This window comes from Cyanistes caeruleus, chromosome 1 (assembly GCF_971803275.1).
Source record: "Cyanistes caeruleus chromosome 1, bCyaCae1.hap1.1, whole genome shotgun sequence".
NCBI classification, from domain to species: domain Eukaryota; kingdom Metazoa; phylum Chordata; class Aves; order Passeriformes; family Paridae; genus Cyanistes; species Cyanistes caeruleus.
In genome coordinates this window covers 20,838,661-20,866,583 of record NC_141701.1, presented here as the reverse complement: position 1 = coordinate 20,866,583, position 27,923 = coordinate 20,838,661, and the positions used below count along the sequence as shown (strand labels likewise).

Here is a 27,923-nt window from a genome sequence, read left to right as displayed (position 1 = left end):
TTTCCCTGAAACTCAGGGCAACTACTTGATGCACCTGACTCTCACATAGTAAAGCAGCAATTATAACTGGAGTAGTGAATTACATGCTACTACTTACTTCAAATTTTAATAAAAAAATAAGAGCTCAGAGAACGAGCAAGTCTGCAGTCAGTGCAATACTTCCAGCAAAAGGGAAAATTAGGTGCATAACATCTGACACCCTCCTCCTGCAGTACATGTGGCAGTCACAGGTATTTTCTCCTTCCATTATCACCAGACCAGTTAAACCATCATTGGTACATAGCCTGTTCCTTCTCCTGGCAGCAGTTAGCTGGCACTGCCAGCACCCACTGAGCACCCCCTGCTCTGGGCAGCCACTACCATCCTTGCTGGCATCCAGGCTTCCTCTTAGGGCTGCATTTGCTTTCCAGCTGTTGCCAGAGGCCTTAGCAAAGCCCTGAGAACATTCCCTCTCCTCCCAGAAGAGAAGACTTACAAGGTACAGTCCTGGTTCAGCAAGATCAATCTGGACCAGAACAAGGAAAGTTGCCTGACTATCAAGGATTAAAAGATGTTTTCTAGCCTAAGGTGTTTTTCCTTTTTTTTGGGGGGGGGGGGGGGGGGGGGTGGTTTATTTTGGTTGGGTGGGTTTTTGTTCAGTTTTATGTGTTTGAGTTTTTTCTAAAATAAAAAAACCCAAGGGTTCTATCCTGAGACATAGACAACTCCACATACCCTGCCCCATCCCCACCCTCCCCCCCAAAAAAGCAGAAACCAGAGTACATAGGAAGCAGCAAAATATCCAGTGGTGGATCCAGGGCACCCACTTTTATTCTGATCCAATGTAAGCCAGTTGTGCAGCTGCTTGGACACACAGTGAAAAGCTGGAACCACTTACTCCTGTTCCTAAGTAGTAACTGGCAACACCAGTACCACAGCCTTGTCTGGGCCCACAGCCCTGGATCTTCCTTCGGAAATGGAACACAGGCTGCAGGGCTGTATCAGGGAAGCACTCAGGCCAAAGCAGGCAGGGCTGTTTGCCATGCATGACCATCACCACATCACACAGAGGCGCAGGTCTGTGTCAGACACCTCTGCTCCTGCACAGCCTCAGCAAGCCAGAGGGGCTGCAGTTGTCTAGTGAGCACAACAGGGCTACATCACTTCCAAGTACTCTAAAAAAATCATCCAGCTTTCATATTTTGTAAAAATTCTGCACTGCAGAGTTACAACATAAACAGTAGCACATAGCAAATCAAACTGAAATACATACTGTGTTCAGACTCCAGGTTGGCTTTAATGGCAGACTCTCTTCAAGTACAGCAAGTATTTCTGCTCTGACACCGCTGCATTTATAGAGAAATTGGTTTCTACTTATCTGTGAGTTAACATAAAACAACTTTTAAAGACCATATGACAATCCTGTTGGATTATCTAACCTTAGGCAACTGCAGTTGCATTTAGTCAAAACCCACAAACCTTGTCTAGAAAGACCTCAACAGGTAAACTGAAGAGCTTATAACTGCTTGACATGGATCAGCTAGTAACTTCAGTTTAAAAAAAACAACCAGGAACCCAAACCAAAACACAGACTTTCTCCTATCATCTACTCCCTTTCCACCTGCACATTTAATTACAGTAGTATTTATTTCTTACACTGCATCTCCAAAGCATAAGCCATTTCGTATCACCTAAATGGCCTGTAAAACTGTTCTGATAAATCCAAACTGAGAATTTACTTTCAAGTAAAAGTTCATAAAGTTTCATAAAATCTTCGCTCTAGAGAGTCACAAAATAAAATTTCCTACCAGCTGGCACTCATATAAAATACACTTGCAGCCAAAGGGTATAATTTTTTCCTCCAACTAAAGGGTTTTAAAAAGTCCTTTTTGTCTGTAGGATGCAGACCACGGTGCATCATTTCAAAACCCTAAAACCCCCTTCTCCTCCTTCCCCCAGTTTTCAAGTAGGGAAAGTTAAAGTGAGAAAGTAAGCAAAGGACCTTGAAGAAATCAAGAGGCTGCAGTAACACAATACAGAAATTCTGACCAGTTCAGGCAGTTCATTACTCAATGCACGTGTACGTGCAGCAGTCTGATTTACCTTTACATTATGGATACAGCTAAATGAAGTCCAGTGCAAGAGAGCATTTGAGGTTTCTGTAGTCTTACAGAAAGTGCAGCCCTCCTAGAGTCAGCACTATACAGAACTAGCTGAAGTTGAAAGTTAAGCCTTTTCAAATAAACACAATTAAAATAAGAGCCAAAGGTTCTGTGACAACATGCAGATTTGGACTAACCCATGCTGCCTCAGGGCACTGCATGCACACGAGCTGGGACAACCTCTCCGTGCACACCCATGCCTAGTGCAGGTTAGCTGGTTGGTGTGAAGAACTGAATCTAAGGTCATGCTCTAAAAACACACCATAAATTGCCTTTTTGCCTTCCAGGAACTTACATGACTTTCACTTCATACAGATTGAACAAACTTAAAAAATTTTTACTGTTTAACACAAAGCTGAACTGATGGGCTTGGGAAAAGAAAGTTTCTCAAATCAATCACATATACATCTATTTTATAGCTATCTGCCTAGTTTCTCCCAAAGTTAGCCTGAAAAACAGTAAAATCTACACAAAGTTTTATTGCAATCATACAAGGGATACATCACGGGTCAAATACAACAAATACTATGATGCAATTTTACATTTATTAAACTACAGTTCAAAGCACAAATTTACACATTCTAAATACACTAAAACATCTAATGAAGTCACACTGGTCTCCCACTGACATTTGATATATCTGGGCGAAAGACAATAACTTTACAAGACTTTTCTAACAGGAATCCTTAGTATAAAAACTGTGTACTTGTATGTAAACTGTTGAAGAACCCAAGTGATGGGTTTCCATCTCCACTAAGTCATCCATTTTGTTGCATATTTAACGCTCAGGGGTTGAATGAACTTGATTTTAAATTTGGACACCATTATCTAACCCTCCCACCCCCCACTGAATTTAGCTGTAGCTTGTTTTGCCTGGTCCCCATTACTATTACTATTTTTTCAAGTTTTGAAGAGAATGAATTGAATTCAAGACTGTTCCATTTCTTCCACATTGGAATGTTGACCAGACAAACTACAGACTTGCAACTGCAGGTCTAAATGAAGCGTTAATGCCTGTTTAAGCTGCAGTGGAAAAGCGTTCTTCCGGGCTCAGCTGAATGCACGAAGGCACAAAGAAGAAGTTCTTCATCAATGTGTCTGAAGCAATCCCAGCATCTTGAATCTCATCCCTGCAGCAGGAAAGGTCAAGAGATGTTACAGTATGTTTTCAGGTTCAATTTCCCTTCAGAAACCAGCCTCCACACAGCATTTGAAGCCGATTGCCCCTGTGTGGCTTGGCCCCCGGCTTGGCGGAAGGGAGCCCAGCTGTGCCAGTGCCTGGCACACTCAGAAATGCTGCCACTCTCCAGGGCTGGGAGCACAAGGCCCTGCCTGCCTCAGTGCAGGAATGCATTACCACACTCTCCATCACCACCAGAGCATCACTGCCCTTCCTGCCTATGATGGTGCCAACACTGTACACAAGCTGCCGTTACTTGTATTAGGAAAACTCAAAGGTTGACATTAAACAGCTTTTGTTAACCCAGCAAAAGACTTTACAGCTGCCACTGAACTCACAGGTGAGATCAGCCAGATATTTTGCTTTCCTCTGTCACCCCTAAAGTAAAGTAGGCATTTTATCACAGATCTCAGTTTAGTCTCAGCAGTCAGACAGAGACAAAAAAAAATGCACAAACTAAAAAGGCATATTCTTGCACTTAGCATTTTCCTATATATTTAATATATATAGGAAATTTATAGGTGTACTCCTCTGAAGGAAGCAAAAACAACCTTGCCACTATCAAGATAGTTTACTTACCAGTCACTGAAAGACATCATGTAGTAAATCAGTGGCTTCTGATAGTCGTTAAAGGTAGACTGTTCACCTAAGGTACCAGAACCCATATTGTCAAAGATCAGCCAATCTCCAACGCTCAACTCGGGAAGAAGACAGTTTTCCACAATTTGATCAAGCTCATCACAGGATGGACCCCAAAGGCTGCTTGCAAACAGAGGCTCATCTTCCTTGTATTTCTATATGGAAATGATGAGGCAATTCAGGCTTCAGTTTATTGAATAAGAAAATTTTCAAATATACAGAAGGTTAATTTAGGAAATAATATGTAATTATATATGTATCAAGTGTTAAATATATATTCAATAGACAAGCATAGTAAGGGCTACCTCTGAAGAATATTGAAGGACTCACCTTGTGAACCTCTGGGATAGTATTCAGTTTCTCAGACAATTTACTCGCAAAAGAACCATAAACACCATCATTTATGTAATATGTAAATACTGGTTCATCATCATTCCTGGTTTGCTCCACTGGAAGTAAAAAAAGAAGTTGTCTTGCATGCATGTTTTGTCATAAGTAGTCCTTTTGCAATCTAACTTAAGTCAGCTGCTTTCTCCTGACAAGGGGGTTCCATATATACTGGAATGGGAGAATTACAAGCAGAGTAATCTGTATGAGACCAGATTATAAATTCAGTAATAACATCAAGTGTGAGGCTTAATAAAATTAATAATTTCACTAATAACCACTGCTAAGAATATAAATCCAGAGAACCAGAGAAGTAGCTTGTTCTGTGACATGATTTTTTTATAATACAGAATATTTTTATGTTCTAACACACCATATGTGATGCACCCAATATAAGTTTAACCTAGTAAGGATATAAGAAGTGTGACAAAAATAACACTGAGATACACAGATAACATATGTTATTCAAAACCCAAAAGGCATTACAGTGCAAGAATTAGGGAATGCACTAAATATTTAACAAGCTAGTCTATTCCAACTAATAGTGGGCAGTTACCTGTACTGATTCATAACACAGAAAACAAATCCAACTCTTACCTCCAGAAGGAAGAAGTTTATCATACTCAACAGTCTTCTTTGCAATGACATTCACTGCCAGTGTAAATGCAGATGAAACATAGTAACATCCAGGCTCTGCAATCACATTAACACCAGATTCCTTAGGAAAGTAGACATCCAGCAATGGCCTGATGACATGATTAACCTGGGAAATTGAAGTCAGAAGTAAGACCAAAGAACTCAGCTTATAGGTGAATCAGACACACATGCAGTTCCAGTCAGCAACAGGTCTAGTCAGCACACCAAATGCATACTCTAGTCCTCCATTCTCTGAGAAATGCCTTTACCAGCGGTCCATAAATTATAAGGAAACATGTAAGAAAACTGATCATTCTGCTGAACACTGAAGATTGAAAACCATGAGTCTGAGTACCACACAGTCTGTTACAACCAAAGTTAAAGCTCTCCTACACTCAGACTGTAATTCTAATGCCCATCCAGCACAACACATAATGTAAAAATTACATATGAACCCACAAGAACAGGCAAAGTGATCAGTTCTGAATACTATCATATTAGGAACAAAATTATTTAATACTAATGTTCTTAAGGCAGATATTTGAAGATGAACAGATATTTTGGAAAAGTAACAGAACCATATTGAGAGAAAAGCGCTGACTGCTTTTAGTAACTCCTCACTACACCACTTTCACTGTCCTGAATTAATGGAGTCCGTGTTTCAGACAACAACCCTGTAAATTTGGTATCCTGTTTTATGTGCCACTTCATACTAAAGATGGTACTTAGGCCAAATCAAGACCTTTAGCTTTCAGTTCTAAAGCAACAGAGTTTATGATCCAAAGCATGCAAGAGTCACCAGCTGGACAACAACAGTAAAAAGCAACTTGAATTACTACTGCTAGGGTTGCTTCAGATAGTAATTTAATCTCTAACACCCTTAAAATCAGCAGTCACCCAGGATGATCAGGATTAAAAAGAAGCAATGATCAGCTCCAAGAACTGATTACACTATCTATGATCAAGAATACAAACCCAACTAGTGGGATCTTGAGTTACAGTCTAACACAGAACTTAAACCATGTTTCAGCTATCAACTCAATTTGCAGTTTAAACACTTCCATTTCTTCAAAAGTAAGAGTTTCAACTTCCAACACATTGCATACCTCTTCCAGCTGAAGTTCTGATCCTGTAAAGCCCCCACCAATATCCAGCATGTTCATCTTAAAGCCAAATTCTTCCTAAAATGCATAGGCAGAAGGTAAGTACATGAACAACTGTAAATGCAAAAGTATGTTGTTGCTCCTTACTGTGGTTGTTTTCTGTGTATTTAAGCTTTTGAAAATATTTAGCTGAGTACATCTAATGAGGGAGTAAGGGCATAGTACAGCTCCACTAAATCTAGTAGTAAAGCACTGGGATGTCAGTAGAGGCTGGTTACACAATTCCTTGCAAGTCCCCCAGCAATATCAACTCTCATCTCTTGGCTTTTGTTTTATTCAGACAGTAATTGCTGAACAGGCAGTGGCTTCTGACAAAAGACAGCTTTAGGATTTTACAAATTTTGTGACAAGACCTTTACAATGACTTTGCACAAAGATCATCAAGATTGTCAATTTTATTGCCCCCATGTGTGACCAGCTAAGGCACTGCAGTAATGAGAGTAAAAAGACTTGCAGTCTTCATTTAGTTTACAAACTTCTCATACCACAATAGATGCCAGCATATATAATTGATCAACTTCAACATAACCTAAAAGTATCAGTTGTGTATTTACAGGACTGAGATTTGAATATCAAAAAGCCTTGACCCAAAGTGGGAAACTAATTTAAATAGTATGCAAGGCTACTGCCTGTCAGTGGGACAGTATTCATTACCACAATTAGACAAAGTTGATTTTACCTCTACTACACATCACAAAGGAATATTTAGACCCTAACAGAAACTTCCATCTCCAGTGATTTATTTTGAAAAGAATGTAGTTGGCTTGTTAGTATGATTGGAATAGAATGGATTCTGTACTGCAGCAATTGCATGTATGCATAGATCTACTTACAGCCATGTCAAACACACATCGAGCATCAGATATAGCATGAATGTACGTTTGCAGATCCTTGCAAGAGCCTGAAACATGAAATCTGAAAGAAATAAAAACACATTAAATACACTGAACCATGCAGCTTTCAGACCAAGCAAATTGTTTCACCATATAAAAGAGCAACAGAAGCAATTAATTCTCAAGTGTCTCAAAAGAAGCTTAAAGGATAATATAGCAACTGTCCAAAGAATAAGCTCAGACCACCACTGCCTTCTATTTAATTGGATTTGTACTTGAGAACTGTCTTCCTCTTAATCCTAAGAATGTCCCAAAGTAATCTCATCTTTAAGAAACAACATTACTGAATTTTTTCTGTCTTCACTATCAAGGTGGATAAAAGTTGTTCTTCAGTAGTTTACAAAGCTGCAGAGAAGTACTGATGTCTGCCACAAGCTCCTGAATCCCCTCCTGTTCCTTGTTCAAAAGATTCAAGTACTGGCATATGCAGTTAAGTCACTGAGGTGCTAAAACTAGTGTCAGCATTCCCATGGGCTTCCTCAAGAGGAGTATGGTCTGCTGGTTTTAGACAGACCATACACACACCCATGCCACAGTGTTCTCTACTCCAAATCTACACCTTTAAGGAATGCCATTTTGAGGCAAAGGCCACTTTTCAAACTTCTGTGCATGAATCCACATGTGGATTTTAAAATGATTTAAATAAAAATAATGAACAAGGGCCATGTGATTTTTATAAAAGTTGTTTAAGACATTATACAAAGAAGAATGTTTTCTCAGTAGTATCTAGTTTTTAAAGACATTTGTAGTTTATGCCTTAACATCCATTTCAAGCAGATATACACCAAAACATTTGTTGTTTAAATCATCAAAATCTGGCTCAACATTTTTTTACTGTCTTGATCACCCATTTGTTTGGTTGCTTTCCTGAAACAGTCATGAACATGAGATAGATTTGTAGCTGAAGGCAGACAGAGCAGACTTGTGCCTGCATTTTTCTCCCATATAGTAAAATATCCATCAAGCTTCCAATTAAAATACCACAGATCATTAGTCCAAACTAAGAGCTCTAAGATTCATTCCTACTACTTTCAAGTCAAAAATGTATCTGAGTATTTTGTCTTGATATGATCAAAGAGTGACATACAACCTTAACTCTTACAAAATCTGACCCCCATATTCAACGTATTCAAACTATCCAACCTATTCCATATGCTGTACTAGCACTTCTGTTATGATGCCTACTGCTGGAAAAGTACAAATTGAGTTACCACAGAAGTTCAAGAGTACAGTTAAAGAATAGAAGAGGCTTCAAAACTAAGTTTTCCTGCTGACAGAAGGATTTATGATACTTAATTTCATATTGTTTTGATTTCTGTCATAGTTACTTTGTTTCTTACTAGTTTGGGCTTGCAAGCAAAAGCTCATGACTCTAAATTGATGTGATACTGTTTGTCTAGGGTTTTTGTTTTTTTTTTTTATGCCTGCAAATAGCATCACTGGGGAAAAATTCTATTTTACATCTTAGGTACCTCATACAAATATCTGCTCAGCCAGCAGAGGACAATAAATTTACTCACTTGACACCAACTATTTGGACTCCCAGCTCCTTAGCACATTCCATGAGGTGCCTACAGTTCTTCAGGGTGGTGCCAAACTTCATATTCATCTCCTCACCAGCAGTAATATCTTCTGTGGCAATGTGCAGTAAGAGCCTAAGAGAAGGGGAAGATGATTGGGGCAGTTGGTTTACATCATCAGCACATGTGAAGCCTGAAGACTGTCAGAAGTGTGTTGATTATGTTGTCAGTACTCCAGCTCCAACGATGGATGAATCAAGGTAACCTAATAATAACAATCCTGTACAGAGAAAAAACTAGCAATTAGGGGCTAAAACATGGAGCCAACAAGGACAAGGGATTTCAAAATGCAGCAACTAAGACTCTTGTAGCAGCAAGAGTCTGTTGAGTGCTGTAATAAAAAATAATGTTACCTTCTAATAAAGAGTAGCTTCCTCATAAAATCAGTAAGACTAATATGATTTTTCCCATCTCTGTCCTACTCCCCAGCCCAGAGGTTCCCCTTCAATCACATGTATCAGATTTAGTTAAACTTAGCATCTGGAGAACACCAGGCTGAAAGTACACCTGGCCATATCACATAACATCCCCTTCTGGCCAAGCACATGGACCCAGGATGAGGGGGTAGGGTGGTCAGTCCATTCCCTGCCCCTTCTTCCAGGACACTGCGGAGCAGAGAGGCAGCAAGTATCACCTCTTACATTCTTATGCAATGGGACATCTTCCTCTCTCTGGTCAAAGCCACATTTGGGGTAGGTCTGGCAAACTGCAGTGGCAATGCTGACATTTTTCTATGTTAAAGTAACACTTGAGGTGACATCCAAACCTCTAGAGACATACCCCCAAACCTCCCAAATTCAAACTGCTGTCCACTGAGAAAGTCACTCCCCCACAAGAGCAATTAATTAGTCATGCAGTAAACTAAACAAAGGTGGTATCATGACATACATGCAGATTGGACAGAACACATTGCAGTTAACCAGGATGAGGAGTGTAAATGAGTAGAAAAAACTCATACCCAGAGTGAAATAGCTCTTTACAAGACAGGCAACAAACAGAACTCAGCCAGTTGGCCTAACATCTACCATGACTTCTACAAGTATTTTCCAAATGTTTCATGGTGTGTTTAAACCGAATTTTGTAAAGAGCAGAAAGTCCTAAGTTCTCACACAGGCTGCCCTGCAATCCTTGTTCATTTATACCACTTCATCTTGAGAAACAAGCATCTCATTTCCTGCTTCTCCACTAGCACAGAAATTTCTGTTCAAAAAATCTGTAGTCCGACAACATTTTGTGAAGCATTTGGAAGAACGTGCCGAGTGTAGCAAAAACTTATAACAAGTCAAACACTTTAAAATGCAATAGAAAAATTCAAATCCATACTCTGATTTGTAGGCTCATATTAAGATTAGTCAAAATCCCTCCTTAAAGACATACAATGTTAAATTTATTGACAAATTGTTACAGTAGCATTTTAAGTGAATCAAGATATTTCTCAATCAAAACCCACTAAATCTGACTTCTAGGAATCTAGCAGGATTCTTCCTCCTCGGTTTCAGCCAGTCAAAGCAGGGCTAGAGGGTGATGTTGTGCTTACAGAGATTGGTTTTACATTTTATTGTTAAAGCAGCCTTGATACTTAAAACATCCTTGCCTCTACCTAAGTTCTTAGGACACCAAAAAGCTTAGCAGTTAAACTTTACTTGGAAAAATCTTAAAGATATAATAGAGAAAAGCAATACCTAAGCACTCCTTCCTGACATTTTTAATCTTAAAAAAAAATTGAAATTATTTGAGTTGATAACAAAAACATCAGTTACAAAAAGAGACACTTCCCCCCATTACTGAGTTCAGTGCAATAAATTTTTTAGCTACACATTTTCAGAAAATTAGAAGAATCGTATCTGCCTAAATATGATTTTCTCAGCCAAAACACACTGGTTTCACCCATGTGAACAACCCAGCTCTAGCAAGCACACATAAGGAAAACAAGGCGATATATATAGTGGCTTTGACTTTTTCAAATTATGCCAAGGAAGAGAAAAGAAAAAAAATCTGTCACTTGAGCATCAACATTAAAATGACCTGAATAATTCTAGTAAAATGAGGAAAAAAATTCTATCCAATAAGAGAGACCATATATCTAAAAAATTTAGACATCAAATTGCAGTTCTTTGGTAGAAATTGAGTTTCTTGCCCTTGATAAACAGGAACTTTTTCAAGTATTAGACAATGGGATCCTTGAAAAGAAGTAAAGAGTTTATATTGTTTTTCTCTAGCTCATGATACTCCATCCTTTCTCCTTGATTTACAATTTCTCTGGCCCAAGAAAAATCTGCAACCTAACTTCTCTTGCTGTGGATGTTTTCACAGACAGTATCTTCTTTAGAGGTTGTTAGAATCATGGAAATAAATCAACATAAAAACTAACAAAACTCTAAAGCTACCAGTGAATAGCAGGTAAAACACTAATGATTTACCAGGCAGCTTTAGCACTGCCAAGGCTTTCAAATCCACAGGGCTAGCAGTTTCAGAAAAATTTATCATACATCACATTTTTGCACAGAAATTTGTCTCCAGTATGCAAACCACAGACTTCCATGAGGATGAAGTGCAATCACTAGCAACAATAATATTAAATCTTGTAGACTTGAACAAACAGAAAAACTCTCTCAAATACCACCACCCCCCAAAAAACAAACCACCCAAATGAAAAAAAAAAAGCCAGTTTTGGACAAAGACGAAATACTTTAATGACTGTTCAGAACCAAGGAATTTGTAAAGGATATCAGGATTTTGGTTTCTCCAATGACATTTATGGAAAGCTATACCTTTAATCACTGCATAGCACTGTAACATTCACTTAAGCTCTGACTCCGTATTTCTTAAAGGCATGGCCCAAAGCTAAAGCATTCACATGTGAGGGATGTGATGTTAAATGACATGAGTGCCTATCAGGCTTCAAGAGACCATTATACATTGGAATCAATAAAATTGCCATAAATAACAGTCACATTATCAGCTCTGATCACTTTTCTACAGAAAGCAGCTGAGCTAATACTAAAGTGACTGAAAATAGAACTGGGGTCAAATTTCTCACTGTTTAAATCCTGTGGAAATACCTGTAGGTGTATTTACTAGTCCTGCAGAGTGTGCCCAAACCCCAGATAGGATCCAATGCACAGGGTCATTTGTTGGTAGCTCAGCCCTAATTTCAGCCACAGACACTAATATCCAAACAGAACTCCCTGAAAGATAACACTGAAACCAAAACAGAGCAGGAGGAAGATGTATTCACAAATGATGAAATGCCAGACTTCTGAACTTCAATCACTGAAACCTTTACATGAAGATTGCCTTAAAAAAAAAAAATCACTTTCTCCCCAGATTTCTCCCAAATCAAGGGCCATTGTATTAGGAAGCCATCAGTAGGAAAAGATGCAAAAGAGCTGCTTTCAAAGGAGACAGAAGAACAGATACAAGTGATTTGTACTAAAGAAGCCATGTACTTTGCTTGCAACTTAAACCACCCAGAACACAGGCAAACTAAGTTTCCTCCACATTAAAAGCAAAATCAGAATTTTGACACTTACTTGGCATTTGGATGGTTACGTGAAATTTTCTTCAGCTCAATATCGTTATCACAAGTCATGATGTTTATCCCAGCTTTCGCTGCATACTTGATCTGAGAGGCTTGCTTGCAAGGATTTGTATATATGATGTTTTCAGGAGAAATGCCCAGGTCTTGCACCAATGCCATTTCAGACTGAAAAACAGGACCATACCAGAGTTTGACAAAGTGCACCGAATTTTTATTAGATGTGCTCTACTACCACACTAAAGAGAAAACTATCTACTGCTTCTAGGGCAGAAGTACAGATTTTCAACAGCCAGTTACAAATGAGTTCACAGTTCAAATTTTATTTATAATCATGGCACTTAACACCAAAGAGATGAATTTAAACCAGCAGACATATGAAAGAAAATAAGGCACACAGGCAAGAAAAACTTACTTTACTGGAACATGCAAAACCAACACCAAGGGTTCCCAGAATTTCGAGTACACCTGGAGTAGAATTGCATTTTACAGGATAAAATGGCTTTATGGGTGCCATCACATTCTGCCATTGTATGTTATTCCTTACAAGCTTTCCAAGGTCACCAACATAAAATGCCTTTTTTCCAGCCTGTAAAAGGAAGAATAGGAAATAAAATGTCTGAAATTGTAGGTTTGCTGTCAAAACAAACAGCCCAAAGTCTTAGAGAATTATGTACCTTTTTTTTCACCCTGCTCTTAACTTTTAGATTTGACCTTGAACAATGTATTTCTGTTCACCTGGCAATTTGAACTAGTTTAAAAAAAATCAAAGTGAATACCTACCACTTCAGAGATACTATAAATGTTATTGACAATATTCTGGGATTCCTGAATAAAAGACTCTACTTAAATGCCCAATGCTGATTTTAGCCAAAAATACAGTTTAAGTATACATTTCTTGCAACTTTTTATTTTCAGAAGTCTGCAGCTATTTACAGGAAGAAAATCCACTGGGATGAAAGCTTCCACAGTCTCAATGTAATTTATATCTCCTTGTAGAAGGAATAGAATCTGATGCACTAACGTTATTTTAACATCCAGTTAATAGCTTGTTTTACTGAAATTTCTCTGATTGTATTTTAGTTCAGGAAGTCAATTTTGAGACTGTTCTCCACATCTTGTGAAGAATTAAGTTTAAAAGGTATTTTAAGAACTAGACTCCACGTTAAAGGTGACAGAATCAAGTACGTAATCTTTAAGAAAATGCACAGACTTCTCTGAAATTGTTAAGTTCCTTTTGCACATCTGTTACAACACAGGCTTTCTCAATATCAGGTCATGATGTAGGTGTAGTGGACTGAAATGCAAACAGATCATTCCAGTTTTGTTCCTAATGTGCACTCAGAAAAACTACTCTAAGTGAATGACCTACATAAATCAATTAAAGACCATCACAAAAGATATGATGGATCTGAATCGAGACTGTACATCAAATGTTAATTCCAGCACTTGATATGAAACTCTATGTTGTGGATTATTTTATACAAAGTCTTTATTTCTGTTTAAAAAACACAAATAGAAATTCCATCGGGTGGAAGCATACTGACCCCCTGTACGGGTCACCAGCAGGAATGGGATCTGGAGCTTTAGATCCATGGCACAGGCCTCTACCCCTTGAGCTAAAGGAGTAAATGAAAGCAGCAGGAGGCAGCTATCCTCTGTGAGCCAGCCAGTGGTTGGAGACATGACATGTTGCCAGTAGTTTACCTATTTATTTGCTAGACAGAAAAAGAATATTAGGAATCAGGATTTGGGAATCCTACACCTGAGTTCAGAAGGCCTTTGGATTTAGCTATTGCTGTACCAAAGCTGACCACTTGCACATGAATATTAGCTCTGATAAATCAAGGGAAAAGTGAGTAACTCACAGGTATGGCATATGAAGAATACAAGATCTGCTTAATTATTTTTTTTTAAAGTTTGCTCTTACTACAACTTTGTCTACAGAACAAAAGCTACATCTTCCTGCCTCCTCCTAAGAAACGAGTGAAGCCTTATTAAAAAATTACTATTGTATACACAGAATTATTCAAGTTTCTTTCCAGCTGGCTGCTAAACTTCAGTAGCTTTTACACCAGTTTGCCTTGAAAGATAGCACCTCACAATGTGCTTGTACCAGAGTTTCCAGTGGGGAGAAGGGTAACAGGAAGATGTATAAATATAAACCATGATGGCCCACAAAAAATTTAAACATGGCTTTAAACTGGCTGAGCATCCACATTTGTCAGAACTCTGCCACATTTTCAGGGAAAGAACAACAAAAAGGTTCTAACTGAATATACCCACTTGCGCAATTTCAGGTGCTTGATCTAAACTCCACTGATAATAAAATCTCTTGAAACAATGAGATGGGAATCTGTATTTAATTACATCAGCCAGACTACTTTCCTGCTAGCCACACTCAGGGAGGTAAGAGTTGATGCCCAAATTTTCCTACGAGAATTCTACCCAATACAAGAAAACAGCACAGAAGCAGAATTAGAAGAGGACACTACTTTATAAGCTGAGTGAGGCTTAGCTGACTGCTCCACTGCTGCTGTCAGCCCATCAGTTCTAAAATACTTTGACCTAGTTTGAACACTTAGGGAACTAAATCAAAAGATCTGGAAAGCAAACTTACATGAGTATGTTCATAAATACAGTTGTCAATAACATCTGCAAGAGTTGCTCCTTCATCCAACAGACCAATGGAGTAATTTGCATCCTCAAGAAATCCTTTCATCTCAGCCGTATTCCACAAAGCCGACAGTCATAAACCAAGAAACACAAGGGATGGGCTTCCAAGCCTTATATCCGGGTCCTTAAATTATGCAACAAACTGTACAAAGAAAACACGTGTCAATGGAAAAAGAGGCACAAAGCATACTATGCTGCTGTTTAAAAATCAGCTTTCTACACCTGATGTCCTACGAACAGTAACACACCCCCTACAAAAACCAAAGATGTTTTTACCTGCTCACCCTACACTTGTCAGAGATATGGATAGAACAATTCTACTGAAGCCAAGAATAAAACAGAAGCTGGGTACTTTAAATCTGATACTAACTTCCAGAAACAACTGATGCAAGGCTGTTCTTGAGAAGAATTCCAGACTGTATGCACACTGATCTGCACTGAGTTTATGCAAACTATGAAAATACTGCAAGTGCAGCATAATTGTACAAATTCCTCAGCTCCATTCTTCTCAAGAACAGCATCTTAAGCAATGCTAGCATTCAAATGTGCAAATGGAAGACTGCCTGTAATAGAATATTCCAGAATTTGGTTTAGAAAACTTGTAGCTTATTGATTAAATTGATATTTGTGTTAACATTCTAGTTTTTTTGATGCTAATTTATCACCACTGCATTTACATGTTGCATTTATTAGACATTTATTTTGTTATTCCGTTCATAACATTACCTACAACACTTCAAAATGTTAATTGCAATAGAGGTTAATAAAAAGAAGCCATTAGGCAAGACATAATTTTAAAATAAGTGATAAAGGTAGTACGTAGAATTGTTGTTAAAATAAAGTAACAGTTACAGTCCAACTTTATTTGCATCTTGCTTATGCTCAGATCTTCACTGCAGATTAGCTTAGTAGGTAGTAGTCTATACACAGTGTTTTCCAAAAGACAACCTGAATCACCACAGTCCAAACACTGAAAACACTGTTAAATATAGTCTTAGAATGCAGATTAACTATTTAATCACAAGTAAAAATCAGCAGAAAATTGCCAACAGCTGACTATATACCTTCATTTGCTTTACTTGATGAACAGAACAATCTGCAGCTTACATTCCATTAGAGTTGTGGCTCTTGTTTAAAAGCATCCTATTAGCTTACATCAACCCACTGACCACATTTTTATTTCAACTGTCATCTTTATGACTAACACAGGATGGATCAAAACCAGCTAGCTAACTAGACTCCTTCTCTAAATGAAGACCTAACTTTTTTAATCTCTCAACAGAAGTTGTAAAAAAAAGTGATAGTTATTCTCTAAAACCACCTGCACTTAGGATTTACAATAGCAGAATTATTTTTCTAATTAAAGTATTTATAGAAACCACAAACATTACAGCTGAAAGCCAAAAATCCTTCATTAGGACTATAAAAGGTAAGATAATTTTGGCTTCAAATAATCACAGGGCCATGGAATTAACCGTCTCATGTTACATCTACCACCTCCATGCAGTAAAAAAAAAAAATTACACTGTTTGCAACATAGCTTTGGTTAATGTTGTCAACAATACGAACAAAGTTACTTTGCTGCAGTTTAATATTACCACAACTAAGCAGCAGTTGCTGCTGCTTGTCATTATGCCAAATAATGGGAAAGGAGCCAGCAGGTTTTTTTATATGCTTTCTGCACAACTCAAACATGCCCCCTATGTTTGTTACAAGAGGAATTTACTGCCAGGTGAACTAACTCAGTGGCAGCAAGAACATTCAGTTCTATTCAGAAGCTGAAAGATAAAGGCAAGTACACTGGGTAAGAAATCCCTGTCTCTCGCATATACAGTGAGTCCTATTTACTTAAGGGATTCATGAGGATCCAAAATAATCACAGAAGAGCAAGATAATGATCACATTGATGCAAGGATTTAATTAGTTATAAAAACAATGACTAGGGGGTAGACTATAATAACCAGAAGTCCTTAGTCTTATCTCAGTATGGGACTAACAGCTAAAACGCCTTAAAAAAATACCACCAGTGAACAAAAGAAGCTCATGAACTAAGCTTGCCTTAGAATCAGTCCAACTAACATGAACACCAGTCATCTTCATAAAATATCCATGGTTTTCAGAGGCAGAGGACCAAAAAGGTTGAGCTCACTATTTCCCCAGAAAGAAATGCTGGCATGAGCATTTTGCAGAATTTTTTTAAAGGAATTACTGTATATACAAGGGTACTACTTAGCTAGATTTTAAAATTTTGGTTGAGATATTTTTTTCATGCTAGAAGCCACTTCCTATACTCCAAAGCATGCAGATGGTCAAGAGTCCCTTCCACCCCAGACCTACCCTTCTGGAAAGTCTCAGCACACCCACTAGAACCAGTCACAGCCCTATACAGATTTTCAGACTCACCAGACACACACAGCTTAATTGCTTGTACCTTGTATTTCAAATGAAGCACCTCAGTCAAATCAACTGCACACTTCTCCTCTTTGAGGGTGTTCATCTGAGTTACAGTTGAGTAGATTTAAACTAGTTGTTTAGTACTCTTAAAAGAAAGGCTTTTTTTCATAATTACTGTGGTGTCTATAGTTTTCAGACAGATGGTATAGAAGAATAGTTTCCTTCAAAAGCTGCCCTTTTAATTCTGGGGAGACTTTGTTCAAGCAAAGCATAGGAGAAGGACTCTTTACCACCAATTCCCCAAAGCCACCACCATCAAAAAGGACAATTATCTAGTAAGTTCATTTTGATGAAGATTATTTCCTAAGTAAGACTCATCTCCTGCTCATTCATCAAAAGGCATCTTATGGTCAAAAGACAGGGACCAAAAGGAATATGTACTACTACAGATTCAATGACAAATTTGCAACAAACTATAAACAACCTGATATAACCTCTCCCAGGCTGCTAAACAGTGATTGCTTTTTCTAAGCACATGCCAGACATGGAAGATTTTCCATTTAACATAAATTGTCGTGTAGAAAAAAAACAAAACTAACATTTGCTTGACTACAGTCCAATTTCCCCTTTTCTGAATAAATTACATCTCTTCAGTCTTGATAGAAAGAATATTCTACAAAGAAAAAGCAAATTCCTAGAAGCACTGCTAAAGCACCACTACAAGGTAGTGGCTAAAGAAACATTTCTTTAAGGGGTCAATACCTTACAGTGGGATTTGTGACTGCTGTCACCTTCTTCTGTCCTGACTGGTTCCCTCCTGAGGGGGGAGGAGAATCAGTGATAACATTTGCAGAAGGAAGTCTAAAGGATGGTTTAGGACTTTTAATGTCTGTAAGATGAGTCAGAAATCATAGGAGTACAGAGTTCACTCCTTGCTGGAAATGCTGACTTGCTGCAAGTCATTATTTGACAGACTTGGTGCAGTAACACCACCCATTTTCGCACCTGAAATGTTCGTCTGCACAATGCTCCAGGACATATATTTTAAGTCAAACAAAAGCTGTCAAGTGGTATGAGACTTGTACATAGGCATGTAATTGCTTTCTTTGAAGTAAGTGTTACATCCTCAGGCTTTTTACCGTTCAACACAATGACTTCCCAGATGAAGAACTCTAAGATAAGTGTACATATTTAAACACTGCAATTACTGCAGACATCTGGAATAAAAGAAAATTAAAATTCTCTGAATAGAGTCTAAACACACATTTGTCACATGTAAGCATCCATAACACGCAATATTCATTTTTTTTTTCATGTTGTCCAAACTATGTATTGTTTGGTCAAAGAAAAGTACTTAAAAAAATGCCAAACATCTGTAGGTTTGTTTCTCTCATTAAAAACTTTCTCTGCAAAAAAAGTCTCTGCAAACCAAACAGGCTCCAAATAATGTCTTTCAACCACATCTTTTTAAACAGAAGTATTTATGACATAATGCTGATGCAAAAAATAAAGGGCTAAAACCACATTATTCTCTCATTCCTTGCAATACTGGTTCTTCAGGGGTAGCAAATTAAAAAAAACACTGTCAGTAACACTGGCAATTCAGTACAGAACAGGTATACTAGAAAATACAGTCCTCTGTTTTCAGTAAAGGAAATATCTATAATTTAAATTATAATTTTAAATTATAATATATAAATATTTAATTTAGATATATTTAAATACTTAATGTATAGATATTATAATAGTATATATAAAACATTTGATTTATAAAACAATTAATTTAATTTTAATATATTAATTTATAATATTTCTAATGGCAGCATCTTAAAAAAACATTCCAATACACTACTTCACCAAGTTGCATCACTGTGATTCAGTTAGCTGAATGCAGCCACTAACCAGGGGATGGAAATGCTGAAACAGGTGTCTTTTTTTGTATTACTCAAGTTATTGGTCAGGACAAATCCACTGAGGGTCATAGTACACCTTAGGTGAGTTGCATCCTACTCTACTCTCTCAGCAGCAGTCCACACAGTGAAGTGAGCAATGTACAAAGAACAATTCTGCTGAAGCAAAGGGGGAAAGCAAAGGTTTTTCCATTGATACTGGAAAAACAGTGTCTCATCCAGCATCCTCTACAGGAACAACCCTCCTGCTCCCCCAGCTGTCACCAGCTCCATTTACACAAAGAGAGCTTCCAAAGTTCACCAGCCCAGACAGCTACTGCTTCCACTCGGCATAGAGAGGGCTTGCTAATACATCAGACTTCCATTGCTAATTCCCAGCATTTCTGCTCAACCACATGTGGCAATACACCAAAGTGAATTTAGAAGAGCAAGACTTCAGGCCACGGCTGCTGGACTTCTCAGGGAATGAGAGCTTGAAGAACAGACAGAACTAAACCCCAAGTCTTCCCTTGGCCAGTGTAACACAAGGAAAAAGTGAGATGGAGAAAATCATAAAAAGGAAGCAAGTTTAATGGAAATATAAGTACACTTTCAGAAAGAAGATTTTTATTTTTATTTTAGCTCCACGGGAACATTAACACATAACATTACAGTTATATTTAAAAGCTCACTTGACCTTTTTCCCATTAAATCACTTTGCAAGTTGAACAAGACTCAAAGTACCAATTAGCTCTCTAACTTACGTCTTAGCTGCATTTGAGGCAATGACCTGTACTTCAGCACACCGAAACAGGTACAGATTTCCTGGCAAACACTACTGCTGCCTACATCTAGCACTGCTTTCAATACTGAATTACTTCTATTGTGTACAATACATTATTGCTGAACACGTAATAGATCCAACCTCAAAATAAACACACATTATCTGAACATTCAGTTGCAAATAAAGCAAATCCAGTGGCATTTCCATTCTAGGACAATCTCTACCTTGCATCATTTGTCACAGCACAGGAGCCTACCAGTTAGAGAAAGAGGATCTCAAAGAAGGTACCAGAATAGCCTTCACCTCAAGAGTAAGGCCTTCTGTCACAGCCAAAATTCTCTTCAGAACACTTTTAGAAATTAAGATGCATGTGTAGTACCTTAAGATTGTATACTTCTTAATTGTTTATTCACTTCTTTCTAACACATCTTCTGCCTTTCCTACCTTTTTATTACTTTATTCCTGTTCAAGTGCAAAATGTCATGCAAAAGTTCTAGCCACATACAAGAGTGAATCAAAACTTGAACTGAACAGGAAAAGCAATCTTCTCAGCTATTTTGCTTATAAAAAACACACCTAAAACATAACAGTGATATTCAGAAAATTCTCAGTGCTAGCTGAATTCACTTGAATAGAGTATTCAACTACAAAGAACCAGATATAATATATGCACTTAATTCAGTAAGTTTTAAACAAAACAAAGAACATAACCTCTGGAGATAAAGCCAGAAGTCAAATAGAAGATAAACCAAGCTCATCCTGTGCCTCAGCAACTGTGGTATTTTCAAAGAACAAGTTTATCTACATTAAGTACCTTATTAGGAGGCATACTAACTCAACTGGCATTTAGAATCTTTGTGGTCTTTAAAAAGTACCTGGCTCAGTAAGATATACTTTACCATTTGCAAGTTCTACATTAAAAAGCATTATATAATTCATAGGTACTAAGCCAAACAAAAACGCCTTCAGCTAGACAGGAAAAATAATACTGTACAAATACTGTGTAAAGTCAGTTTAAATGCATTTGTAATATCTGACTTAAGACCATTGTTAAAAACCACATAAAACTATTTTAAGTTAGCAGAACATGATAACCACACACATTTCATAGTCTTCTGTGCTCCTTAAGATCAGCTAAGTGCATTCATTTGTTTTCCATTATCATGGTCTTTTTTTCCTTTAATAACTATTTGCCACTTCAAAATATAAAGGCATTTATAATTGGCACACATTTTCCATCCAACACTAAATTCCACATTCTACTGTAACTCCACTACAACTATTTGTGGAAGTGGATAGTAATTAGCAAATAATGGAGACAGGCATTTGGGAAGGCACACCCTTCATGATCAGCATTAGTTACTGTTTACAATAGCAAATTTTAACTATTTCAGTATAAACTACTCTAAGAAACTATACAGTACTCAGCAAGTCATGAGTTCATGTTAACAGTCATGCAGTCCAGTTCATTATTTCAGAATTATCACTGAGAGACTGAAGTAACAGCATTTTATTTCAGGATTTCTGCAGCCAACACCCTAATTCAGAAAAGTAGCTCTATTTACCAAGTTTACTGCAGAACTTCATCAGATAATTGTACTGAGAAAGGTGTCAGGTGAGTAAAAATTTTAGTTCCCCCACCATCCTGAATCAAAGTCCTATGTAATTTAACCTACCTCCTGTGTAATATGTATGACATGTGACATAAGTCATACTACATTATGTAAGTCCTGTGTAATAATCTACATCCAGACAGATCTTGCTTACCAAAATAAACAATACAAGCTGTATTTTTGCAAGTGCTTATCCTCCTGCATACAGATAAAGAGACACTTACATGGACAAGTTAGGAGATGGAACCCTACTATCATCAGCTAGGTTCCCAAGGTGGCTCAGCGTTGAAGTCGAACTGCTCTCTATAAAGCACTTCTCCTAAGCCCTCTGGATAGTTGTAAACTTGATCAGAGATTTTGCCCTGTAGAGAGAAAAATGCACACAAAATAAATTTCATAGCCAGAACAGAATAAAAGCTTTATCATAAAACATGTAACAAATGCCTTTTCAGTAGTGCTTTTAAGGAGGCTTGCAACACCCCACCATGAAAGTTTATAATCACATGAAGCACACAGTTTTCAGGAGTTTATATAAACTCTAAGCCAGAATAAGTCAGACGTACAAAGAACTGCTAAAACACATGAAACTGCTCGTTTGTACTTACCTTTCACAGTCTGAAAGGGAAAACTTAAAACTAATGGCAAAGAGCTCTACATGATCCTGCTGTAGGGTAGTATGCCTTAATACTGGACTACTCTCCCAGAAGTGTTTTTAACCCTGTAACCACTGCATTCTTCCCCTCCCCACTTCCTTTCTATTTTAGAATTCCCTCGCCACGTTCCTTCTCCCTCTGCTGTGAATGAACACGGCATGTGGGTGAAAAAGCTATGTGGGTGAAAAATAGTGCTTTATATAGTGAAACTGAACACCACACAGACAAATCCAGAAATGAACAAGACAGGAAAAACAAAGAAACTTATGCTTGCCTTCAGGAATGAGGAAACATTTCAGCTGGCCCTTAAAGGCTATTACACACATCACCAAAGCAGCATTTTAAAGTACAAAGCTAGCTTATTCAAGGTAAAGCAATCGCACAAACCAGTACAATGAACATAAGAGGAGTCAAGGAAACATTTATTAGCCCTGTTGAGAAGTTATTCCTCCTAAAAGCAACAGTAATTCTCATGGAATTAAATGCACTACCGAACTGGTCACATGTAAACCCAACATAAAACAAAGTTTCTAAAAATTCACTGTGATATACAGCATGAAACATAGAATGTACCAACCTACTGTAAAAATAAACCTTTGCTACTTTCATTATTTAAGTTATAATACATGGGCTGACTACAAAAGCCTGATTTCTGGGAATCACTCAACACAAAAGATCTTCACAGCCATGTTAGTTAAACCCCTGAAATGTACTTTTCCACTTATTCTTGCTATTGGAAAACTAACCTAGTACACTCTATGAAGTACTGCATAACACACAGAGGTAGTGCAACTTGAAGGTAACTGTTTCACAGCAACTCCCACACAGCAATCCCTGCAGCTTTACCACATAAATTAGCATTTACTAGCATGCAACATTAAAAACAAACCCCAATGCTTCAAATTTGAGATATAACAGAATTTTGCCAGCTGGAATTAATGTGTATGTATTAAATTTAACCTTCTCTTTTTCTTTTACTGAAGCAAGAAGTCAGTAACATTTAGTTCTGCACACAACCATTTTACAAAAAGGTGTTGCCAATGTTTAAAATTAACTAGTAGTTACACTATTTCCTACTGCTGTTCTGATTATACTCAAGGATTCATACAAATTTTCCAGTGATACGAATTAAGTTTACCTTCCTAGCCAAACAAGTCATTAAACACAAGTGCTTCTAGGGAGAGCACACGACCTTCAGTGCAAAACTTAAAATACAATGCTTTAGCCAAATGTCACCTGCAGTATCATACCAATAAATATTCTCACATGTCCCAAGGAGAAAAGTTTACAATGAAAGCTCCTGTGGAGCAGGAATGAAACCCAACAATTTTCTGTAGCAACAACTTTGAGCTGCGCAAGTTCTGTCTTTCAGAACTTTTTTAAAATGAGATTTATCTAAAGGATCTACGCAAGTATATACAAAATAGTCTGACTGCTCTCTTCTGTGCAGCTTTTCCACTTCTAAACATTCAGAAGCAAATGGTATAATTTGAGCCTTTCCAATCACATTCATTTTAGTCTGCTTTAAGCAGCAGAAAGAGGTATTTTGCTGTAGAGGAAGAGCTGGGCTACCACTTTAAGTAGAAGTGTATTAGATGTCCATAACCCATAAGGGCAAACCCGGTTTTACAAAAATTGCGTGTGTTATCAACCACAATGAAGCATTCATTGTTTAAGGGTTTTAAAGTAGGTATGAACGCTAAGCAGTGAGCACTGAGTTGTGGGAATAGTCAGCAAGGTAGCACTGCCTTTTAATATTCAACTGACACCTATATGCATGTGTTTATCTATCATCTGTTGGTATACTCTACTAGCAGGTTCCTGAAGTTTGACCACAGCTCAAGCAACAATCACAACTCACTTGAGGACCCAAATCACCCCTCAGTTGTCCACAGAACATAGTTTTGTCAGAACACCTGCATCCCTGCAGCAAGCTTTACAAGTGCTCAGCAGGGTTGGGCTTTTTCCAGTTCATTGGCCCCCTTCAACTCCTCATGTGTGATGCCAACAGGCCTATAAAACCAGGCATCAATTTATTTTCTTAAAAAAAATAAAATCCACTGCATCTGTTTCTGAGAAGAGACCCTGTAATGGCTTGAGCTAAAATATCCATTAACCAAACCCTAAAATTCTAGAATTACAATGACCTTGCACATTCACACTGAGTGACAGACTCTAAGGCACCAAAGTCACTCTGGTTCACAGAAAAACCTAGGTATTTTTGAGATACATTAAACCTCCCACAGATCAGGGAGAAGACACTGTAGCAAGGAGATGCCTGAGGGGGGTAACAGGTCCTGAAGGAAGCGCAGGTCCCTGAGGAGCTCTCCTATGAACCACACTCCTGTTCCTGTGCTACAGCAACAGTATTTGGAGCTGAAATTTACCATTGTACCCAAATTAGCGCACTACTCGATTAAGCCTTGCTCTCAGGAAAGGACAGTCTTAATTCTCTTCCAGAGCACTCTGTCTCCCCTTTAATTTGGAGAGATGGAATAATTTCCAGTAGCACTGCTGCAATCACACACCTGCAGCAGCCGTCCAGGGAGCAGTGAGAGGCACAGGCTGCAGGTTCAGGGGTGGGCTGCAGTGCTGAAAGGCAGTAATCCTGCCTCTTGCCTCCAGTAAAACTGTGTCCACAGGAGAAACATTCCCACAGCTGTTCACCACCAAACAACACCCTCCCCCCTCCCAAAGACCCTCCTTTTTCTGCGTTTAACAGCCTTCCCCTGGAGCTCAATGCCCAGCAGGAGGGATGGGGGAGAGCAGGCCGCCTGGCTGCCTGCCGGGGGTCTTGGCCTACAGGAGGCAGAGCAGGGAGCTCACCACAGCCAGAGGCACACGGGGAAGGGGCTGCCTTGTCACAGGCATCAGCCACAGCAGCAGCAGCATTGTTCACACGGTGACAGGAAGGAAAGAACTAGACTGGACCAGTCCAGACTGGAACAAACCCCTCCTACCATCATTATTCACAACCCCTACCTCCCCCCCAGCACCACTGCCTCCCACGTTTATCCAAGGAAGAATAGTGGGCAAGTGCAGTGTCTTCACAGATTAAAATCCAGCAGCCAGGGAGGGCAGAAGTGGGGCAGGACTACCCCCAACCCACTCGCACACAAGAGACCCAATGCCACATCTGACTAGACAGTAGGCAGATCTACGCGGTTATATTGGACTTCACACTTGGACTTGCTTTCATTCAAGGTGGCTATTACTGACTGCAACTACACAATTGCACCCTGGTTAGCCACCGGAGACTGCTGCAGAGGTCTGAAACGCAGTGCTTCTCCTGCCTGCAGGCACAAGGGAGCTGTGCAGGATTTTGTACTGCAGGAGATGCACTTCGGATAGGCTCAAAAGGTTTAAGCTCACTTTCTTCCCTCTTCACCACAACCAGGTAACCCCCATTACACACAAACATCACCATGGGCTCAGACTCACGACTGGAAAAGACCTGCAGTGCTGTCTAGTACCCAGCCATAACAGCATTCTCTTTAGCCTCACCACAATCCTGCACTTGCACTGTCCCACTTATGCATGCATGAGCCCACTTGCTCACCGTGCCTTCAGCTCCCTTACCACCAGGAACAGACAGACACCTCTACTGATCTCTCACCACTCCAGTCTGCTGACCTGCTACCGAGCAGGGAACAACGGCACTGCAGCCAACACGCACACACTCCGGATACCCCAACATTCAGGGGCATGCACTCTACACACACGAATTCAGCTGGCAGCTAAGCAGGAACCAGACTCTCTCTTCCATACTTTCCAAATGCCACCAGTACACCAGGGGCCAAATGAACCACAATACATAGGCAGAGGCAGCCAAGCCAGGAAGGTTGAGCTCAACCAAGAGACCTCCAAAAGGACCGGCAGCAGCAAACCTGCGACTGCTACAGTCGCGGTCTGAGCAAGGGGAGAGAGAAAGCGTGCACCCGTGAGATAACCAGGGAGCTACTCCCCGGGCAAGGGAGGGGACTGCTAAGGGAGGGAAGGGCTCCCCACTTCCACATGCCGGGTGACCCTTCGGCGTGAAGGCAGTCCCGGAAAGCGTCACTTGTGCAATACCCTTACAACTCATGCGTTGCTCTGACAGCTGGCGCTGCCACCCTGCTCCTCGGCGCGGCCCTTGTTCGCCATGCCGAGGGGGACAGGTGAAGAGGCCTCGTGCAGGCGCAGCTCAGGTGAGGGGAAAAGTGGAGCATGGCAGCGGGAGCCCGGATGGATAATCACGCTCACAGTAGCACAACATGGCCCCTGAGAAGCAAGCGAGGAGACGCCGCGGCCATGCCACCAGCACTTCTCCAGCCTCTGCCCCCGTCAGGCTGCCCAGCGCCGAAGCCTGTCACACACGGCTACCCCCGGGGGCTCGGGGGAGCTAACAGCGTGTGGGTCACACCCGGAGAGGGACCCTGCAGCACCCGCACGGCAGCCTGCGCTCCCAGCCCAGGCAGCTGCCACAGGGCACGGGGCAGCCCCTCTCCCTGTGGGATCCAGGCGAGGACGCCCCTCGCTCCCAGGCAGGGGCGCCCTGCGAGGGGCGGCAGCGCCCGCCCGGTGGGCGCGGGTCTCCAGCCGCGGGCACTGCCCCGGCTGTGAGGGGGAAGACACCGTACAGCCCCCCTCCGCAGGAATCCGCCATGTTAGGGCGGCCGCCGAGCCCCCGCTGCCCGCGGAGCCGGCGGCCCCGCCGCCCTTCCGCGTCCCGGGGACTGCGGGAAAAGGGGACCGGCGGCACCGCCGCAGCGCTCACCGCGGTGCCCGGCCTCTGCTCCCGCCCCGTCACCGCTCGCACGCAGCGAGCGCTGTCCGCCATATTAGCGCGGCGGCCGTTGACCCTCCGCCCGCCGCCGCCGCCACCCTCCCGGTGTGGGGGTCCCGCTGTCCGCCCGCTCGGGCCCCGCACTGCGGCCCCGCACCGCCCGGCGCGCCGGGGGACAGGGGGAGCTCCGGCTCTGACTCATTCCGCCGCTCTCCATCTGCCGGCGCCAGCGGCAGCCGGTCTCGCCTCACGCCGGCGGGCGGAGAAAGGGCAGCGGGAGGAACCGGCTCCATCCCCAAACCTCCCCGGCAGCCACCGCCACGGTACTGCCCGCCGGGTGCCCCTCCGCCCTTTCCGGGCATCAGGACCACCGCTCCCCGTCCCTCCCTACACTGCTCCGAGCCCCAGGCCCCGGGCAGGGGGAAAGCCCCTATCGCTCCCGCCTGCCGCCGGTGACCACGGACGCTCCGGGCCCGTTCGGAGCTTGGGGTGGGCGTCGCCACCACTTCACTCCCTCCCGCCAACTCCCCCACGGGCGGCGAGAGCCCCAGGACCCCCGCTCCGGTACTCACGTGAGATAACGGCCCGAAAGATTTGGTAAATCGTCTTCTCTTTTTAGGCGGAATTTTTAAAGAGGGATGTGGGAACCTACAGCAGAAATACAGGCGGCGGCAGCGGCGCCTTCCAGGGCCATAGGCTGCGGGGGCGGCCGGCAGGGAAAGCGCAGCGCAGCGCTGGGAACAGAGGGCACAGGCAGAGAGAGACAGAGCCGGAGCGGGCCGGGGGCTGCGGCAGCGGCGGGCGGAGGAGGGAGCGTGGCCGGCGAGCAGCGAGCTAGCGAAGACACGGAGCGAGAAGAAGGGGCTGTCGCCAGCAGGGCTTTTATAGGGCGGGCGGACTGTCGGGGCGGGACCCGGGCTGGCGTCACCGCTCCGGGGGCGGGACCCGCCGCCTTCCCCCGCCGCGGCGGCCGGGGCGCGCTGGGCCGGGGG

At 41.0% G+C, this 27,923-nt stretch overlaps 1 protein-coding gene across 4 annotated transcripts; it reads right to left on the bottom strand.

The window, feature by feature from the left end:
• Positions 1–1,256: 1,256 nt before the first annotated feature.
• On the bottom strand, positions 1,257–27,923 carry AZIN1 (antizyme inhibitor 1). Of its 4 annotated transcripts, none has more exons than XM_086885829.1 (13): positions 27,504–27,903; positions 21,738–21,875; positions 14,778–14,975; positions 13,705–13,875; positions 12,573–12,746; positions 12,153–12,325; positions 8,560–8,839; positions 6,980–7,061; positions 6,090–6,164; positions 4,945–5,110; positions 4,291–4,409; positions 3,901–4,115; positions 1,257–3,271 (listed from the first exon to the last, which is right to left on the bottom strand). In XM_086885829.1, exons 7-13 carry the CDS (start codon positions 8,646–8,648, stop codon positions 3,160–3,162), a joined length of 858 nt encoding a protein of 285 aa, XP_086741955.1. In that variant the 5' UTR covers positions 8,649–8,839; positions 12,153–12,325; positions 12,573–12,746; positions 13,705–13,875; positions 14,778–14,975; positions 21,738–21,875; positions 27,504–27,903; the 3' UTR covers positions 1,257–3,159. The 4 variants fall into 4 exon arrangements, with proteins under 4 accessions (XP_086741955.1, XP_086741816.1, XP_086741729.1 ...); XM_086885690.1 differs by having other exon boundaries at positions 8,560–8,694; positions 27,504–27,789; XM_086885603.1 differs by lacking the exon at positions 13,705–13,875 and having other exon boundaries at positions 8,560–8,694; positions 27,504–27,923.

Excerpts from the sequence above, each read along its gene's own strand:
- AZIN1 (XM_086885603.1), bottom strand. The coding sequence starts at position 14,879 with ATGAAAGGATTTCTTGAGGATGCAAATTACTCCATTGGTCTGTTGGAT. Across the intron at positions 4,410-4,944 it reads TAAACTTCTTCCTTCTGGAG|TGGAGCAAACCAGGAATGAT; the intron begins GTAAGAGTTGGA and ends TTTTACTTCCAG. Across the intron at positions 4,116-4,290 it reads CTATCCCAGAGGTTCACAAG|AAATACAAGGAAGATGAGCC; the intron begins GTGAGTCCTTCA and ends ATTTCCATATAG.